Source organism: Nerophis ophidion, linkage group LG25 (assembly GCF_033978795.1).
Source record: "Nerophis ophidion isolate RoL-2023_Sa linkage group LG25, RoL_Noph_v1.0, whole genome shotgun sequence".
NCBI lineage: Eukaryota > Metazoa > Chordata > Actinopteri > Syngnathiformes > Syngnathidae > Nerophis > Nerophis ophidion.
The window spans coordinates 23,647,620-23,668,960 of NC_084635.1; the positions used below are offsets into that span (position 1 = coordinate 23,647,620).

Genomic DNA, 21,341 nt, shown 5'->3' on the forward strand with positions numbered 1-21,341 from the left:
CCCTGTTCTTGTGTGGAACCAGCAAGATCTCGCACAAAATTAAAGAGTCCAAAATGCGTAAAAAGCCTTTAGAGAGTGGATTCAAAGGACAGCAGATATGAACATTGAGGTCTCCAACAATTATAAGTCTGTCATATTTAGGTACCACACTGGACAAAAACCTTCAGAAAAGTAATTTATAAAGTGTCTGTTATGATTAGGAGGACAGTAAATCACAGCACACAGTAGTGGGCTGGAGTGAAGCAGCTCAAACATGCAAAGTTCAAAGCTGGAGAAAGAGGGGGCTGGAAGTAATTTGCAGGTAGCGGCCTTTTTAAAAAGGATCATGGCGACTCCTTCGCGTCCAGTGGTTCTTGGGAGAGTTAAAATACGCACAATCAGGTGGCAAAAGTTCAGAGAATGCGGCAGAGTCCCCCATACACAGCCAGGTCTCACTCACAGACATTAAATCCAAATCCTGTGACAAGTAGTAATCCTTTAGAATAAATGTTTTATTCATCAGCGATCTGGCAATAATCAGAGCACACCTGATAGGACAGGGGTAGGGAACCTATGGCTCGCGTGCCAGATGTGACTCTTGATGACTGCATCTGGCTCTCGGATAAATCTGAGCTGACATTGCCTAACACGATAAGTAATGAATAATTCCACTTGTAATCACAGTGTTAAGAATAACGTTCAAAATATCAAACATTCTCATGCTTTTTTATGTTCAAGAAGTTGCGTTAATGGTAAGAAGTCATTTATTTATTATTGGTTAGTGTGGGGCTTGCCCTCCTGGGGGTTCTTCAGACCACCAAGCACCGCCATGAGAGCCTGTTTTAGGGTTACAATATTGTTGGATTTTTCAATAAGTCTCAGTTGCTTTCCAGTGTCTTTTTCTCTTTTGTCCTCACTTGGCTCTTGATCCAGCCCCAACCCCGTCTCTCTTCCCGGCTGCTGCTTATAACAGAGCGACAGGTGATTAGATAACAAGGCCCAGGTGGGCCATCTACGCACTTGTCGCTGATTTCGAAGCTGGTCCTGGCAACACCCCGCTTCGCTGCAGGCCCGCAGGCCACGCCCCCTCCACAGTTCGCTTCAGAATAACAATGTTATTACAAAGAATAAGAGACTTATTATACTCTAGAAATTTTGTTTTTTCTTAAAAATGCACACGTTTAGTTGTGTTCAGTGTTAAAAAAAAATATTATATGGCTCTTACGGAAATACATTTTAAAATATGTGGCTTTTTGGCTCTCTCAGCCAAAAAGGTTCCCGACCCCTGTGATAGGAGATCGAATGATAGTTGTCTTGGTTTTCCGACAAGGCGAGTGAATGTTGCTGTGATCCACTCCATTTTGAAGGTAGCGACGGCGGCAGAGACGCCGAGAGTGCGTCACCACATTCACTCCGACGGCACTGGCAGGACCCAAAGAGTCCCGTATTCGTAAGTCGCAGTTTTTTTCATAGTTTGGCAGGGGGTGCGACTTATACTCAGGAGTGACTTATATGTGAAATTATTAACACATCACCGTAAAATATCAAATAATATCATTCACATAAGAGACTAGACCAGGGGTCGGCAACCCGCGGCTCTTTAGCGCTGCCCTAGTGGTTCTCTGGAGCTTTTTCAAAAATATATGAAAAAATGGAAATGATGAGGGGGAAAAAACATATTTTTTGTTTTAATTTGGTTTCTGTATGAGGACAAACATGACACAAACCTCCCTAATTGCTATAAAGCACACAGTTTATATTAAACATGCTTCACTGATTCGAGTATTTGGCGAGCGCAGTTTTGTCCTACAAATTTTGACGGTCCTCGAACTCACCCTAATTTGTTTACATCAGGGGTCACCAACCTTTTTGAAACCAAGAGCTACTTCTTGGGTACTGATTAATGCGAAGGGCTACCAGTTTGATACACACTTATATAAATAGCCAGAAATAGCCAATTTGCAGAATTTACCTTTATTAAATAAATCTATATATAAAAAAAAAAGAGTATTTTCTGTCTGTCATTCCGTCGTACGTGTTTTTTTCCTTTTACGGAAGGTTTTTTGTAGAGAATAAATAATGAAAAAAAACACTAAATTGAACGGTTTAAAAGAGGAGAAAACACGAAAAACATGAAAATTACATTTTGAAAAATAGTTTATTTTCAATTTCGACTCTTTAAAATTCAAAATTCAACCGAAAAAAATAAAGACAAAAACTAGCTAATTCGAATCTTTTTGAAAAAATTAAAAAAAAAAATTATGGAACATCATTAGTAATTTTTCCTGATTAAGATTAATTTTAGAATTTTGATCACATGTTTTAAATATGTTAAAATCCAATCTGCACTTTGTTAGAATATATAAAAAATTGGACCAAGTTATATTTCTAACAAAGACAAATCATTATTTCTTCTAGATTTTCCAGAACAAAAGTTTTAAAAGAAATTTAAAAGACTTTGAAATGAGATTTAAATTTGATTCTACAGATTTTGTAGATTTGCCAGAATAATTTTTGGGAATTTTAATCATAATAAGTTTGAAGAAATATTTCACAAATATTCTTTGTCGAAAAAACAGAAGTTAAAATGAAGAATTAAAACGTTTTTATTATTCTTTACAATAAAAAAAAAAAAAAGAATACTTGAAAATGGACTTAAATTGTCAGGAAAGAAGAGGAAGGAATTTAAAAGGTAAAAAGGTATATGTGTTTAAAAATCCTAGAATCATTTTTAAGGTTGTATTTTTTCACAAAAATTATCTTTCTGAAAGTTATAAGAAGCAAACTAAAAAAATAAATGAATTTATTTAAACAAGTGAAGACCAAGTCTTTAAAATATTTTCTAGGATTTTCAAATTCAAGCAAACCGATACCAGCTTGCTAGTAAATAAATACAATTTAAAATTTAGAGGCAGCTCACTGGTAAGTGCTGCTAATTGAGCTATTTTTAGAACAGGCCAGCGGGCTACTCATCTGTTCCTTACGGGCTACCTGGTGCCCGCGGGCACCGCGTTGGTGATCCCTGGTTTGCATGTATAACTTTCTCCGACTTTCTAGGACGTGATTTATGCACCTTCTTTTTCTGTCTCATTTTTTCCACCAAACGTATAACGTTGTGCATGAATGCACAAATGTGAGTTTTGTTGATGTTATTGACTTATGTGGAGTGTGCTAATCAGACATATTTGGTCACTGCATGACTGTAAGCTAATCGATGCTAACATGCTATTTAGACTAGCTGTATGTACATATTGCATCATTATGCCTCATTGGTAGGTATAGTTGAGCTCATTTAGTTTCCTTTAAGCCAGGGGTAGGGAACCTATGGCTCTAGAGCCAGATGTGGCTCTTTTGATGACTACATCTGGCTCTCAGATACATCTTAGCTGACATTGCTTAAAACCAGACCTGCGGCCCGTTATGCTTTTCAATCAGGCCCGCCGGACTTTCCCAAATAATTTTTTTAGATCTTCAATATGGAAATTACAGCTGCCATTATGGTGTGCAGTGATGTTTTCAAATTACCGTGAGTCTTGAACTATACAAAGTATTTCAATGGTTGAAATCTGCTCTTTTGCATGATACACTAGTTACTATGCTAATCTAATTTGTTACTGTGGTAATAATCTAAGTCAGGGCAGCTCAGACGAGGCACCAATCAGTGTGGGTGGTGAGCGTTTCCACAGTGTTTCCAGAGCAGTCAACCTGAAATGCGGGTGTCAGGGACAGACACGGAAATACATTGTTACAACAAAGTTCTAAAGTTTAGTGATGTGTCAGATTGTAAGTGGGTTTTTTTTACCCTTCACTTTCATATTTCGCTGTGTTTGTTGCATTTTTGTTGCATTGATTGTAAAATATGTCGATCGAGAGGTGGTGTGACGTTCATATGTTGTCAATATTCAGTGTTTTATCGTTCATAGTTTATATTGTAAATCCCACATGCTTTATTTTCATGTACATTCTGGGTGTCTCGTTCAGTAAAAAAAAAGTAAAATACCATTCTGTTTTTTTAAGACAGTTTCTCATAACTTTTTTAGCATTCAATCAGACTTTATTGTGAGTTTTTGTATTAGTGTTCCTAAAAATCAGATAAACCGGCCCTTAGACACATTTTTTTCTCTAATTCCGCTGGTAATCAGTATTAAAAATAACGTTGAAAATATAAAACATTCTAATGCATTTTAATTCATCCATCCGTTTCCTACCACACCTGTTCAAGAAGTCGCATCAATGGTATCAACTATTTGATTTATTATTGGTTAGCTTAAGAATAAAAATGTTATAAAACAAAAATAAGACTTATTATACTCTAAAAATGTTGGTCTTACTTAAAAATGCATACATTTTTTTTTTTTTCAGTGGTAAAAAATATTATATGGCTCTCACGGTAATACACTTTAAAATATTTGCCTTTAATGGCTCTCTCAGCCAAAAAGGTTCCCGACCCCTGCTTTAAGCCCTCATAATTCAATTTATATCTCATGACACACTATCTGTATGTAATATGGCTTTTCATTTTTTGCGGCTCCAGACAGAGTTGTTTTTGTATTTTTGGTCCAATATGGCACTTTCAACATTTTGGGTTGCCGACCCCTGGACTAAACGTATAAGATTTCATGGGATTTAGCAATTAGGAGTGATAGATTGCTTGGTAAACGTATAGCATGTTCTATATGTTATAGTTATTTGAATGATTCTTACCATAATATGTTACGTTAACATACCAGGCACCTTCTCAGTTGGTTATTTATGCCTCATACAACGTACACTTATTCAGCCTGTTGTTCACTATTCTTTATTCATTTTAAATTGCCTTTCAAATGTCTATTCTTGGTGTTGGATTTTATCAAGTAAATTTCCCTCAAAAAATGCGACTTATACTTCAGTGCGACTTATGTATGTTTTTTTCCTTCTTTATTATGCATTTTCGGAAGGTGCGACTTACACTCCAAAAAATACGGTATAGCAAACTAGGAAATTCAGCTGTCTGAGCCACCTTCTGTCTGGTCAAGCAACCACTGTGTTTCCTCTGCGTCGTCGTCCGGCGGGAAGAGCCTCTGTACCCAAAAGGTAAGCTGGTACACCGGTGAGGATCGGGGGGAGACATCGAACTACTTTATGTGTAGTTCGATGTCTAAAAATTCGAGTTGGTAGACTTATCACAAGCAACACAGAGAGGGCAAGACTTAGTGCCACACATTCGGGCGCAATCTTGAGTGAGTAGTTCAGCCTAGGTATGTCCGATAATGGTTTCTTTGCTGATATCTGATATTGTCCAACTCTTAATTTACCGATTCCGATATCAATCGATACAGATATATACAGTTGTGGAATTACCACATTATTATGCCTAATTTTGTTGTGATGCCCCGCTGGATGTATTAAACAATGTAACAAGGATTTCCAAAATAAATCAACTCAAGTTATGGTAAAAAATGCCATATTTCTTATTGAAGTCACAAAGTGCATTATTTTTTTTTAACGTGCCTCAAAACAGCAGCTTGGAATTTGGAACATGCTGTCCCTGAGAGAGCATGAGGAGGTTGAGGTGGGCGGGGGTGTATATTGTAGCGTCCTGGGAGTGTTGGTGCTGCAAGGTGTTCTGGGTATTCGTTCTGTTGTGTTTATGTGGTGTTACGGGGCAGATGTTCTCCCGAAATGTGTTTGTCACTCTTGTTTGGTGTGGGTTCACAGTGTGGCGCATATTTGTAACAGTGTTAAAGCTGTTTATACAGCCACCCTCAGTGTGACTTTTATGGTTGCTGACCAAGTATGCTTGCATTCACTTGTGTGTGTGTAAAGCCGTAGGTATTATGTGATTGGACTGGCATGCAAAGTCTGTGCCTTTAAGGTTTAATGGAGCTCTGTATTTCTCCCTACGTCCGTGTACCACTACATACAGCAGCGTTTTAAAAAGTCATGAATTTTACTTTTTGAAACTGATACCGATAATATCCAACGTTACATTTTAAAGCAGACCTGGGAAAATTAAGGCCCGGGGGCCACATGCAACCCAGTGAGCTTGTCATTCTGGCCTGCCGGACATTCCCAAATCCTTTTTTTTAGATCTTTAAGATGGAAAGTGTAACTGCCTTTATGATGTGCACTCATGTTTTCTAATGACCTTAAGTCTTCATCTATACTGAGTATTTCAATGGTTGGAGTCTGCGCATTTGGATGATATACCAGTTACTATGGTAATTAATTAGTTACTATGGTCATCTACGTCACAGCAGTTCAGACGAGGCACCAAGCAGTGTGGGCGAGAAGTGTTTCCACAGATGCGGAAGGAGATTTTCACAACAAAGTTCTACAGTTTAGTGATATATCAGATTATACGTGGGTTTATTTTGTACCTTTCGTGTTCATTTTTCATTGTTTATTGCATTTCTGTTCTTTTTTCACTCGATTGTAAAACATGTCGATCGAAAGGGGGTGTGACATTCATATTTTGTCAATATTCAGTGTTTTATCATTCATAGAAAAAGTTAAAATTCCATTACGTTATTTAAGGCAGTCTGTCATAACGTTTTTAGCATTCAATCAGACATTATTGTGAGATTTTGTATTAGTTTTCCTAAAAATAGATATACCGGTCCCCAGATACATGTTTTTTTTTTAAATGTGGCCCCTGAGTCAAAATTATTGCCCAGGCCTGTTTTAAAGCATGTATTGGCCGATAATATCGGGGTGTAGATATTATCGGACATCTCTAGTTTAGCCCATACGTGAGAACAACATTTCTTAATGAACGATTGCAAGGAATATAGGCATTTCACCATCTATGATCCGTAATAATCCGAAATCACTGCACGTAAGCGGCAAGGCTGAAAACCAACATTGAATGCCCCTGACCTTCGATCCCTAAGGCAGCACTGCTGTTGTTCCCAAACTCTTCCATTTTCTTATAATAAAGCCGACAGTTGACTTTGGAATATTTAGGAGCGAGGACATTTCCCGACTGGATTTGTTGCACAGGTGGCATCCTATGACACACACACACACACACACACACACACACACACACACACACACACACACACACACACACTGTACTGACCCACAACAACAACACAAGCAATTATGGAGTCTGACTGTACCCATACTTGCCAACCTTGAGACCTCCGACTTCAGGAGATGCCTAATTTTGTTGTGATGCCGCGCTGGATGCATTAAACAATGTAACAAGGTTTTCCAAAATAAATCAACTCAAGTTATGGTAAAAAATGCCATATTTCTTATTGAAGTCACAAAGTGCATTATTTTTTTTTAACATGCCTCAAAACAGCAGCTTGGAATTTGGGACATGCTCTCCCTGAGAGAGCATGAGGAGGTTGAGGTGGGCGGGGGTGTATATTGTAGCGTCCTGGAAGAGTTAGTGCTGCAAGGGATTCTGGGTATTTTTTCTGTTGTGTTACGGTGTGGATGTTCTCCCGAAATGTGTTTGTCATTCTTGTTTGGTGTGGGTTCACAGTGTGGCGCATATTTGTAACAGTGTTAAAGTTGTTTATACGACCACCCTCAGCGTGACCTGTATGGCTGTTGACCAAGTATGTCTTGCATTCACTTGTGTGTGTGCAAAAGCCACAAATAATATATGACTGGGCGGGCACGCTGTTTGTGAGGAGGAAAAGCGGACGTGACGACAGGCTGTAGAGGACGCTAAAGGCAGTGCCTTTAAGGTACGCCCCCGATATTGTTGTCCAGTTCGAAATCGGGAGAAAGGTTTCCCCGGGAGTTTTTTGGGAGGTAAAAAGGAACCAAACTAAAAGTTCCTGGATGTGGCATCACTGCGCCACAGTATTCACACAGATCGATTATGAGTATGTTTTTAATCCTGCGGTTAAAGATCAACGTCTGTGTGATCTTGTTGTTTTGTAAAACAATAATTGGATTATGCAGTCTCACCGTAGTCCGGATTACTTCATTTGCTTCTTGTTCTTTTTCTATACTTAGAGCTTTAATTGTCTTTGGACAGAAATCACCTTTCAACCTCTGCAACAAATAAGATTTCTCCACACATTTCCTGTGTGTACGCCTTTTTAATCCGCCTGACATAATCAGATTAAGAAAAGAGAAAACTGCTTCTCGGGAGGACTGAAAATCACAAGAGTGCTTTCGGTATGGAGTTCTGGCTCCTCCAGGAAATGTGTGTTTATTATTGAGGGAATGGCACAGTGGCTGATAAAGCGCTGCTTTCATCACGCCAACCCTTTCATACTTCTTTATGACTAACGGATATCAACTTCAGAGTTTAAAAAAAAATTGTTTTTTTTCCCACTTGGGGCCTCAGGGACGTGATGTCAGGACGTGGTGTTAGAGCTCAGGTAAGACCTGCTTGGTGGTCATCCTACAAAATGTAGGGCTGGGGCAGAGGACCTAAAACAAATAGTTTATTGGAATGACAGATGTAGTATGTGGGCCAATGTGGAAATATAACATCTAAATATAAAATACTTTTCTATGTCTAGCAGTGTCTTGCATGTTTATTAGATACAATTTAAAAGATGAATTTAAACTACCCTTAACCCTTAGAAACACAAACATATCATTTGTTGCATGTCCCAGCTTACTAAATATACACTAGCCATACATTTTATATTTTTACACATTTGTGTAAAAAAAAAAGACTTATACCTTCTATATTGTAATTACTTTATTAATTTATTTATCTTTTAATCACACTTTATTTGTGTCAGTGCACCTACCTGTTCCCAATTAGCCTGCACACCTGTGGGGTGTTCCAAATAGGTGTTTGATGAGCATTCCTCAACTTTATCAGTATTCATTGCCACCTTTCCCAATTTCTTTTGTCACGTGTTGCTGGCATCAAATTCTAAAGTCAATGATTATTTTCCAAAAAAAAAAAAGTTTCAGTTTGAACATCAAATATTTTTTCTTTGTATCATATTCAACTGAATATGGGTTGAAAAGGATTTGTAAATCATTGTATTCCGTTTATATTTACATCAATCACAATTTCCCAACTCATATGGAAACGGGATTTGTAGGGAGTGTAGCTGCCATTATGATGTGCACTCATGTTTTCTAATGACCGTAAGTCTTCAACTATAAAAAGTATTTCAATGGTTGGAATCTGCGCTTATGGATGATATACCAGTTACTATGGTCATCTAATTAGTTACTATGGTCATCTAATTAGTTACTATGGTAATTAATTTGTTACTATGGTAATTAATTACTATGGTAATTAATTAGTTACTATGGTCATCAAATTAGTTACTATGGTCATCTACGTCACAGCAGCTCAGACGAGGCACCAAGCAGTGTGGGCGGGAAGCGTTTCCACGGACATGGAAGGAGCTTTTCACAACAAAGTTCTAAAGCTCAGTGATATATCAGATTTTAGGTGGGTTTATTTTGTACCTTTTGTGTTCATATTTCACTGTTTGTTGCATTTTTGTTGTGTTTCACTTGATTGTAAAATATCTTGATCGAAAGGGGGTGTGGCGTTCATATTTTGTAAATATTCAGTGTTTTATCGTTCACAGAAAAATGTAAAATTCCAGTACGTTTTTTAAGGCGGTCTGTCATAACGTTTTTACCATTCAATCAGACATTATTGTGAAGTTTTGTATTAGTGTCCCTAAAAATAGATATACCGGCTTCCAGACACATTTTTTTTCTCTAAATGTGGCCCCCGGGTCAAAATAATTGCCAGGCCTGGTTTAGATCCATGAAGGAAAGAAGAAAGTGAATGAATGTTTATAACTAAATACATTGACAAATACATACAAATGTGTCTTCTTTTTATATTATTTATTTTAATGAATGAAGTAACGTTTATGACAACCTTTTTCCCAAATCACAATATATAATGTGAGATATAACGGGACAATGCATACGTTTCTCATTTGTTTTCAAAACGCTTACAAAAAAGTGGGTACCCCAAACATTTACTGTGGGACCCCATTTTTATAACTTGATGGGGTCCATGGGACCAATTTAGAAAATTCCTAGCGCCAACACTGCTGTCAACAGAGGAGAAAAAATGCTTTATTTAAATAAATATATTATTTATAAAGCTAGGTCAAGTATTATTGGCAAATGTTCACCTAGTCACGGTCTTGGCGTGCTGCCCGCCTTGGCACGCATATATGTGTCCTCGGTTTTAGGATTTCACAATATGGTCACCTTAAACTACAAAGATAATAAAAGAGTCAAAATCGAATCAAATAAAGTGAAATTTTAATCTAAGTGACAAGAGTAGGTCTTCCAATACACCAGTAGATTTAATGACTGTTGTCATGTTCACCTTTTTTCGTGGCACAACTTGACGGTAAAATACTTGCATACTCTTTACAGGATAGGATAGGATAGGATAGGTCTTTATTGTCATTGCACAAGTACAACGAAACTTTGTTTTCAGCACAAACCTGTTCAAGATTAGACAAACAAACAGTGTACAGGGTTACAGAACAAGAACGCTGATGGGTCGCCATAAGGCGCCCCGTAAAAGATGGGAAAAAGGTAAACGCTGGGGAAGGATGAGTAAAAAAATACAATCTAGACTGGGCTCCTAAGAGGGAAGGTAGTTCAAGGTCATGGAGGTAGGCCGCAGCTCTCAGGCGCTGACCGTCTATTCATCACCCCTATGGGATTTGCGTCGAGGGCGTTGGATTGGGGGGGATGGGGTGTGTGTGGCGTATATTTTTGTGGATGTGTGCGTGTGTGTGTAAGCCCGTAGTGTGTCTCTGTTCCGCGGCCTTGATGTATTGTGCAGTCGCTAGTCCAAAGTCAACAACAACAGGTGTATGTCCATGAGAGACAAGAAGGGAGTTTGTTGTGTCTTCAGTGCACTGTCCTTCGGGAGAGTCTCGAAGCCAGGGAAAAAAATCCAAGTTAGAATGTTTTGTATGCGGGTGAAAATAAAATTTGCTTTTCACTCTAAATTGTCTATGACTGGTCCTCAAAACTGCGGGGTAGACAGTCCGATGTAATCCACAGTTCTTCCCGCATCCTCCAATCATTTGTGGCAGCTTTGGGGTACTTTGAAGACTGCCAGCAACTTCCAATTTGTCGACAAACCAGAGCAACGCTTACTTCAATCAGCAGATGTCCTGTTGTCATAATTCCGAATAGGTGGATATCTTCACCTCCTTCTTCTCCCTAGGAGTCTGTAGTTTGTCCAGCAACAACCGCTCCGTCACGACAGCAGGTTCCCCCAAACCCAAGATCTTGTCAATTTTGTTGAGGCCAGTTAAATAGTTCCAATGTTTAGATTTGGAGAGCAGTGCAAAAAGAGGCAACAAGAAAGTTAAGACAAGACAAAGAAGCAAGCAGGAGAGGAAAGGGGAGCGTCTACCCTCGATGAGTACCAGAGAGAAAATGTGATGTGATGATTATGTGAATGCTTTACTAAATTAAGCTATTAAAATATGTTTTGGATGATGCTGAGGACCTTTGCTGCATAATTTGCATTTGGCAAATCCCCCCTCCCCCTCCACAACCCACCCCTCGAATTGTAAATAATGTAAATAATTCAATGTATATACTCTGATGATTAACTTGTATGATGACTGTATTATGCTGATAGTATATATTTGCTTTTATATGCTTTTCCACTAATGCAGGGGTAGGCAACCCAGAACATTGAAAGAGCCATTTTGGACCCAAATAACACAACGCTGTCAAGCCCCATTTATATAAAACTTGCAGGCCGCACTAACCATTACCATGAATTGATTAACGTGGACCCCGACTTAAACAAGTTGAAAAACTTATTCGGGTGTTACTATTAAGCGGTCAATTGCACTGTGCAATCTACTAATAAAAGTTTCAATCGATCAATCAAAAGGCTACACTTTTCACCCAGCTGAACGGCGCTACAGGCTAACATAGACTAGTTGTCTTTTCTACCGCTTATTCCCTTTTGGGTTCGCGGGGGGCGCTGGCGCCTATCTCAGCTACAATCTGGCGGAAGGCGGGCGTGTTTGCACCTTACTTTGCAAATGGTTTGGTATTCCATCTGGAGATAGGTTGCGTTTCTGTCAAATCACGTGTCTATGGCATGCTGTGAAGCTGCAAAGACTGTTCAAGTGTTGTCGTAGTCCTACTCTGGTGACCGAGTTGTCAAAGCTTGGATTAGTGCCAGCAGTTATTGCACATGAATATTGAAAGCATAGATTGAACACATTCTCCCAAGCCACCATTCGCATCCTCTAATTTGCTTTTTGTTTGTCCCCGCTGGAACTTCCTCCTCTCCCACAAAGCTGCAGCAATTATCTGACAGTGAAAGGGGCCCCCAGGAATGCTGGCCCATGAGCAATATGTGTTTGTCAAACTAGTTTACGCTCGCTCCCGGTGAAAGGAAATCGGGCTGTGAGATGGACACGTTTTGGTGAATTAGGTGGCATTGTCACAATTTAGTAATTCATATTCTTAAAATGGGATTAAAGGATTACAACCCCCGTTTTCATATAAATTGGGAAATTGTGTTGGATGTAAATATAAATGGAATAAAATGATTTTCAAATCATTTTCAACCTATATTCAGTTGAATATGCTACAAAGACAACATATTTGATGTTCAAACTGATAAACATTTTTTTTTTTGCAAATAATCATTAACTTTAGAATTTGATGCCAACAACAAGTGATAAAGAAGTTGGGTATGGTGGCAATAAATACTGATACAGTTGAGGAATGCTCATCAAACACTTATTTGGAACATCACATTGGTGTGCAGGCTAATTGGGAACAGGTGGGTGCCATGATTGGGTATAAAAACAGCTTCCAAAAAAATGCTCGGTCTTTCACAAGAAAGGATGGGGCGAGGTACACCCCTTTGTCCACAACTGTGTGAGCAAATAGTCAAACAGTTTAAGAACACCGTTTCTCAAAGTGCAATTCCAAGAAATTTAGGGATTTCAACATCTACGGTCCATGATATCATCAAAAGGTTCAGAGAATCTGTAGAAATCCCTCCACGTAAGCAGTATGGCCGGAAACCAAAATTGAATGACCGTGACCTTCGATCCCTCAGACGGCACTGTATCAAAAACAGAAATCAATCTCTGAAGAATATCACCACATGGGCTCAGGAACACTTAAGGAAACCACTGTCACTAAATACAGTTTGTCGCTACATCTGTAAGTGCATGTTAAAGCTCTACTGTGCAAAGCGAAAGCCATTTATCAACAACATCCAGAAACGCCACCGGCTTCTCTGGGCCCGAGATCATCTAAGATGGACTGATGGAAACTGTAAAAGTGTTCTGTGGTCTGACGAGTCTACATTTCAAATTGTTTTTGGAAATATTCGACATTGTGTCATCCGGACTAAAGGGGAAGCGCACCAACCAGACTGTTATCGACGCAAAGTTCAAAAGCCAGCATCTGTGATGGTATGGGGGTGCATTAGTGCCCAAGGCATGGGTAACTTACACATCTGTGAAGGCACCATTAATGCTGAAAGGTATATACAGGTTTTGGAACAATATATGCTCCCATCTAAGCGCCGTCTTTTTCATGGACGTCCCTGCTTATTTCAGCAAGACAATGCCAAGCCAGATTCAGCACATGTTACAACAGCGTGGCTTCGTAAAAAAAGAGTGCGAGTACTTTCCTGGCCCGCATGTAGTCCAGACCTGTCTCCCATCGAAAATGTGTGGTGCATTATGAAGCTTAAAATACGACAGCGGAGGGCCCGGTCTGTTGAACGACTGAAGCTCTACATAAAACAAGAATGGGAAAGAATTCCACTTTCAAAGCTTCAACAATTAGTTTCCTCAGTTCCCAAAGGTTTATTGAGTGTTGTTAAAAGAAAAGGTGATGTAACACAGCGGTGAACATGCCCTTTCCCAACTACTTTGGCACATGTTGCAGCCATGAAATTCTAAGTTAATTATTATTTGCAAAAAACAAAGTTTTTTGAGTTTGAACATCAAATATATTGTCTTTGTAGTGCATTTAACTGAATATGGGTTGAAAAGAATTTGCAAATCTTTGTATTCCGTTTGTATTTATATCTAACAGAATTTCCCAACTCATATGGAAACAGGGTTTGTATAATATTTATTCCAACCATTTTTACAACAATGATAAACATTAGTAAAACAGAGAGAGGCTTCTCAGAGGGTGAGATAACATTTAGATATTACTGGCTTAGAATGGCCATTGGTCCAAGTTAAAGAAAATGGTGGGCTGTCTTCTTCGAATTGATTTATAAAGATCTATACAAGCTGAAATGCAGGCAATATTACATACAAATATGTCATTAAAAATGCAGATATAAATTAAATAGACAGAGGACATTGGAAAATAAATGAGCTCATATATACAAACAAGTGAGGCATAATGATGCAATATGTACATAAAGCTATCCTAAAAAGCATGTTAGCATTGATTAGCGTGAAGTCATGCACTGACCACATATGCCTGATTAGCACTCCACACAAGTCAATAACATCAACAAAGCTCACATTTGTGCATTCACACACAGCATAAATAGTTTGGTGGACAAAATGAGAAAAAGAAAGAGTGGCATAAAACTAAAAAGTTGTACATGTAAACAAACTCTGGTGAGTTTGTGGACTGCCAAAATTAACAAGACAAAACGGCACTCGCCAAATACTCTCATCAGAAAAGCATGTTTAACATAAATAGTGGGATTGTCCTCCTAGAGCAGGGGTCTCAGACACGCGGCCCGCAAGATATTATTTTGCGGCCCCCACCTTATTATGAAAGTTTAATGTTAGCGCGGCCCGCAAGTTTTATATGAATGGCGCTTGACAGCGTTGTGTTATTTGGGTCCAAAATGGCTCTTTCAACGTTCTGGGTTGCCTACCCCTGCGTTAGTGGAAAAGCAGCAAATGAGTGAAAGCAACAGAGACGTTCCCATGGAGACGAGGGTTTTTTTTACGTTCCCGGCTGCAGTCACACCGCGACATCTGTCCGTCAGTAATAACAGTCCCCGATAACCTGGACCAATTCAAACCGTTATTTGTTTTTTATATTGTTTAATTTGCATTGCCTCACAGGATGAACACTACATATATTTCTATATGACGCCGGAAAACACCCCGGGAGCCGTCACTTTTTTGCGCTCGCTATCCCAGTACTTTCCTGGCTATTTTCCGTCGACCGCCGTGTTGCTGTAGGGAGGAAAAGCGGAACAACACACATTGCGGAAATTACATTATTCTCTGTGCGTCGTCGAAATACAAATATATTCCAGAACCCCAAATATGTATTTTTCAAAGCCTGCGGTGAAGAGAAAGGTTAGTGATGAGCAAAGACAATTCCAGGAAAAGTGGGAGATGCAATATTTCTTTGTTGAGCACAGGAGCACGCCGACATGTCTTATTTGCACAGAGAAAGTTGCGGTGCACAAGGGATACAATTTGAAACACGTCATTATACAACTAGACATGCTGAGGAGTATGCAACATTTTTTTGGAGGAAATCTTTCCTTTCTGCCCAGCCTCACTCAGACTCTGCGTCCAGTGGCCCCCAGGTACATTGCGTTTGAGACCCCTGTCCTAGAGAAACTCTATTAAAACTAAAACATATTTTTCCCCAATCTCTTTCTACTTTCATACATTTTTGAAAAGCTCCAGGTGTCATGATCCGCTGCCCGGATCATGACATATTATGGTTCTGTTCCGTTTTTGTATCACATCTTGCTAAGGGAATAAGCGGTAGGAAATGGATGGATGGATGGATCTTGCTAGTGTTTGACTTCCTTAGTTCCTGTTTGTTCTGTTACCATAGTCACGCATTAGTTTCACCTGCTTCTTGTTTCCGGACTCACACCTGTTTGTAATGACTCTCCTTATTTAAAGGCCTACTGAAATGAGATTTTCTTATTCAAACGATGATAGCAGGTCCATTCTATGTGTCATACATGATCATTTCGCGATATTGCCATATTATTGCTGAAAGGATTGAGTAGAGAAAATTGACGATAAAGTTCACCACTTTTGGTACTTCCTGAAAAAGCCTCGCCTTTACCGGAAGTCGCAGACGATGCCGTCAGAAGTGTGGGGGCTCCTCACATATTCACATTGTTTTTAATGGGAGCCTCCAACAAAAAGTGCTATTCGGACCGAGAAAACGACAATTTGCCCATTAATTTGAGCGAGGATGAAAGATTTGTGTTTGAGGATATTGATAGCGACGGACTAGAAAAAATAAATAAATAAATAAACGAGTTCAAAAAAACAAAAACGCGATAGCATTGGGACGTATTCCAATGTTTTTAAACACATTTACTAGGATAATTCTGGGAAATCCCTTATCTTTCTATTGTGTTGCTAGGGTTTTAGTGAGTTTAATATTACCTGATAGTCGGAGGGGTTTGTCCACGGGTGTCTTGACGCCATGTCTCACGGGTGTCGACGGCACAAGCTCAGCTGATATCGGTAAGTGGCGACTTTTTAACCACAATTTTCTCACCGAAACCTGCTGGTTGACATTCGGAGAGTATCCATATCTGCTTGACCGCACTCTGATCCATAGGAAAGTTTCAGCTCCGGGAATTTTAAACAAGGAATCACCGTGTGTTTGTGTGGCTAAAAGCTAAAGCTTTCCAACTCCATCTTTCTACTGTGACTTCTCCAATATTAATTGAATAAATTGAAAAAGATTCAGCAACACGTATCTCCAAAATACTGTGTAATTATGCCGTTAAAGCAGACGACTTTTACCTGTGCGTGTGCGTAGCGCTCATACTTCCAAAAAACGCGTGACGTCCTGTGTACACGTCATCATTACACGACGTTTCCAAGACGGAAGTCCCGGGAAATTTAAAATTGTAATTTAGTAAACTAAAAAAGGCCGTATTGGCATGTGTTGCAATGTTAATATTTCATCATTGATATATAAACTATCAGACTGCGTGGTGGGTAGTAGTGGGTTTCAGTAGGCCTTTAAGCCTGTCTTTTCAGTTGACTCGTACTCGCTTCCTAGTTTCTGTTCCATGCAACAGGTGACGACGCTGATTCCCGACTGTGGTAACACTATTTTTGTACTTGCTTGCTTCCACGCTGTGCTTCCTGTTTTCTAACTCCCATGCTAGCTCTTTGTTTTGCCTGTTTATGCCTGGTGCAAGTTTTTCTGTTCTTAGTCTGTTTTTTAGTGTAAATAAATCATCATTTCTTACCTCCACGCTGTGTCCAAGTCCGATTGCATAATTGAGAGAACAAACCCGCACCACGATGCCGGCAAACCGTCACACCAGGGAGGCGCTAAAGAGCCGCAGGTTGCAGACCCCTGACTTAGCCGGTGGTGTTCCTGTTATATTTTCTGCTTTGAAAAATGTTACTGTGAATAAGTTGCAAGGAGCCCTTTTTAAGGTTTGTACTTTCAATTATTTTGCACTGCTAAAACAAAAGTGTGTGAGACTGTATGGAGCGTGGAAATTTTAACATTTCTCCTTTCAAGCCTGAACTAAAGCTAAATATTACAACAACGTTTCGTTCTGTTATTGGTCTGTACGCTGACGTGTACAGCGCGGGCTTTTCTGAGGCCTCAGTGAGTGTGGTAGGTTACAGTTAGTGTGTTGCCTGGGCTGGAGAAGGTCATCCTCATAGCAAGGAGGCCTGAACAACGACAGGATTATCCCGGTAGGCGCCGTGCACATTAACCCAAATCTAATCTGACTCTCTACATGCACTCAGCGCTTTTAAAAGGCCAGTCGATATCGACACACTGCTTTCATTCCCTTCTAGTGTTGCTTTCACACTGTTTCAACTCATTCCAAATCCCCTCTAAGGCTGACAAAGTGATTGCTTTCACACAGCCTGCCTATTTTGGGCTGACAGAGGAAAAAAAAAAACCCAGTAAAACCAAACAGAGGCACGTACACAACAGTACATGGAGTGCACTAATGCAATAGTTATTGTACATCAGGCAACGTTAAGCAAAAAAGAACGAACCTTTCCAGTGGCTGGGTGGGTGTTGTTCATGATAGACTCAAAATAATCCAAAAGAATATAAAAAAAAAACTTGCGCTTTTGTGCAACTGGGTGACGTCTCCATGAAGTGCTTCTCAAATACTACAAATTTAGACACTTATTTTATAGTATTGAAGCTAAAAACGATGTTTAGTGATAAAATTACCTCCCCAAATTTGGTCATTTTAGGCTTGTTTTCTGATGGCAAATTTTGAGTTTCTGCCACATTTTGGCAACAGAAGACTGGAGGCCATTTCCGTATTCCTGTACTCTCGTATTGCATACAGTAGTGAAGAGAGTCATATGGGCCCATTCCTGGGTGGATCACTTGTAAGAGGAAGGTAGGGGGTTAATCATTTTGCCATGCAGTTCGCTGAAAATTATAGACAGTGCCACTCTACATAGTAACTGACGCTGTGGTCATAGTTGGAAGTGCCACAAAACACATTTTAAGAGTTGCAACACTCTACTGCCACACACAAGTGTATGCAAGGCATACTTGGTCAACACCCATACAGGTCACACTGAGGGTGGCTGTATAAACAACTTTAAAACTTTTACAAATATACGCCACACTGTGAACCCACAGCAAACAAGAATGACAAACACATTTCGGGAGAGCATCCGCACCGTAACACAACATAAACACAACCGAACAAATACCCAGAACCCTTTGCATCACTAACTCTTCAGGGACGCTACATTATACACCCCCGCTAACACCAAACCCTGCCCCAACTCAAACCCGCCGCCGAAAAGAGGCATTCAATTTGTATTTTTATTTTATTTGATATGCCATCGATATTTTTTTATTATTATTATTTAAAACTTGATTTTGCATGTCACTATAAAGTTATATAAGCCTTGCTTGGTCAATATTCAATGCAAAATTTGTTTGGGTCCCTATTAAAGGATTAATTTGTTCAACCTCGGACAGCGGCTTCGTTCAGTTTTAAATGTTGGCCCACTCTGTATTTAAGTTTGACACCCCTGCTCTAGCCTTTAAATAGACCTCCTTTTTAGACCAGTTGATCTGCCGCTTCTTTTCTTTTTCTCCTCTGTCCCCCCTCCCTTAAGTACTGGCTGTCCAGAGTCGGGACCCAGGATGGACCGCTCGCCTGTGTATCGGTTGGGGACATCTCTACAATGCTGATCCGACTCCGCTTGGGATGGTTTCCTGTGGACGGGACTCTCACTGCTGTCTTGGATCCGCTTTGAACTGAACTCTCACGGCTGTGTTGGAGCCACTATGGATTGAACTTTCACAGTATCATGTTAGACCCGTTGTGACAGATATACACACGTAGGATGGAGGATTATATGTCCATTGTGGGTCTTTGCAGCGCGAGCACTCCTCTCTCACAGCCGTTTGGACGTCCTTTTCGAACGTGCATAATACAACACAAAATAGTGCTCCCAAAATGGTGATGAGTGTTGATGAATCACATTGCGTGTGCAGTATAATATGATTGCGATTTCTCCTTCAAGTATTTGATGATCAGCATATATTCTTAGTAATAATGAAGACCGAGACACAAAAAGGCTTCATTCTGTATATGCGATTGACGGAAGCCTGGCCCCTTGTACAACATATTATTATGAAAGGAAACATTTTATTTTGGCGACTGACGAGACAGTTTTTTTACCGCACATTGAAAAAGTAATTTTCACAAAGTACAACTTGATGGGACTTCAAGTCAAGCAGATATTTACACGTTAATTTTTATTCTAAAAAAAATGTAATGAAGGATAATTTAAGGTTTCTCATTGTCATCCCACTGGGTTGAGTTTTTCCTTGCCCTGATGTGGGATATGATCTGAGGATGTCGGTGTGGCTTGTGCAGCCCTTTGAGACACTTGCGATTTAGGGCTATATAAGTAAAAACAGTGATTGATTGACTGATTGGTAGCACAGTGGAAGTGGGGTTTGTGCGTCTGCCTTACAATACGAAGGTCCTGAGTAGTCCTGGGTTCAATCTTTCTGTGTGGAGTTTGCATGTTCTCCCCGTGATTGCGTAGGTTCCCTCCGGGTACTCCGGCTTCCTCCCACTTCCAAAGACATGCACCTGGGGATAGGTTGATTGGCAACACTAAATTGGCCCTAGTGTGTGAATGTGAGTGTGAATGTTGTCTGTCTATCTGTGTTGGCCCTGTGGTGAGGTGGCGACTTGTCCAGGGTGTACACCGCCTTCCGCCCGATTGTAGCTGAGATAGGCTCCAGCGCCCCCCGCGACTCTGAAGGGACAAGCGATAGAAAATGGATGGATGGATGGATGATTTACTGATAAAGTTGAAAATATATGCAATTACATGCAGTACATTTATTTTTTTCTGTAAAAATGAAATGTATGAATACCTTTAATAAGAAAAAATTAAGTACTTTATTGACATATCATTTCCAGGATTTCACGGGCCACATAAAACGATGCATTGGGCCAGATTTACCCCTCTGACCCCCAGGCCTTGAGTTTGACACCTGTTTGACAGTGGTTCTCAAATGGGGGTACGCGTACCCTTGGGGGTACTTGAAGGTATGCCAAGGGGTACGTGAGATTTTTTAAAAATATTCTAAAATCAGCAACAATTCAAAAATCCTTTATAAAAATATTTATTGAATAATACTTCAACAAAATATGAACGTAAGTTCATAAACTGTGAAAAGAAATGCAATAATGCAATATTCAGTGTTGACAGCTAGATTTTTTGTGGACATGTTCCATAAATATTGATGTTAAAGATTTATTTTTTTGTGAAGAAATGTTTAGAATTAAGTTCATGAATCCACATGGATCTCTATTACAATCCCCAAAGAGGGCACTTTAAGTTGATGATGACTTCTATGTGTATACATCTGTATTTATAATTGAATCGCTTGTTTATTTTTCAACAAGTTTTTAGTTATTTTTATATCATTTTTTCCAAATAGTTCAAGAAAGACCACTACAAATGAGCAATATTTTGCACTGTTATACAATTTAACAAATCAGAAACTGATAACATAGTGCTGTATTTTACTTCTTTATCTCTTTTTTTCAACCAAAAATGCTTTGCTCTGATTAGGGGCTACTTGAATTATTCAAAAAATGTTCACAGTGGGTACATCACTGAAAAAAGTTGGAGAACCACTGCCTTAAGAGAAACACTCGAACAAATAAAAATAAAAGCACACTTAACCAAGAGATGTTTAACATAAGTGAAAGAATAACAGCGCATAAATAATATAAACAAACTATGACTCTAAAACAGGGGCCGAGAACTTTTTGGGCAGAGAGAGCCATTAAAGCCAACTATTTCAAAATGTATTTCTGTGAGAGCTAATATGTTACGTTAACATACCAGGCACCTTCTCAGTTGGTTATTTATGCGTCATATAACGTACACTTATTCAGCCTGTTGTTCACGATTCTTTATTTATTTCAAAATTGCCTTTCAAATGTCTAT

The 21,341-nt window shown here is 39.4% G+C and overlaps 1 protein-coding gene across 1 annotated transcript in view; it reads left to right on the forward strand.

The window, feature by feature from the left end:
- The first annotated feature begins 7,488 nt into the window (after window positions 1-7,488).
- The window catches only part of serinc4 (serine incorporator 4), a 108,286-nt gene continuing 94,433 nt past the window's right edge, over window positions 7,489-21,341 (forward strand). Inside the window, exon 1 of the mRNA XM_061887679.1 lies at window positions 7,489-8,309. Coding sequence (XP_061743663.1) covers window positions 8,283-8,309 — 27 coding nt within the window. The 5' untranslated portion in view covers window positions 7,489-8,282. The remainder of the gene's footprint in view (window positions 8,310-21,341) is intronic.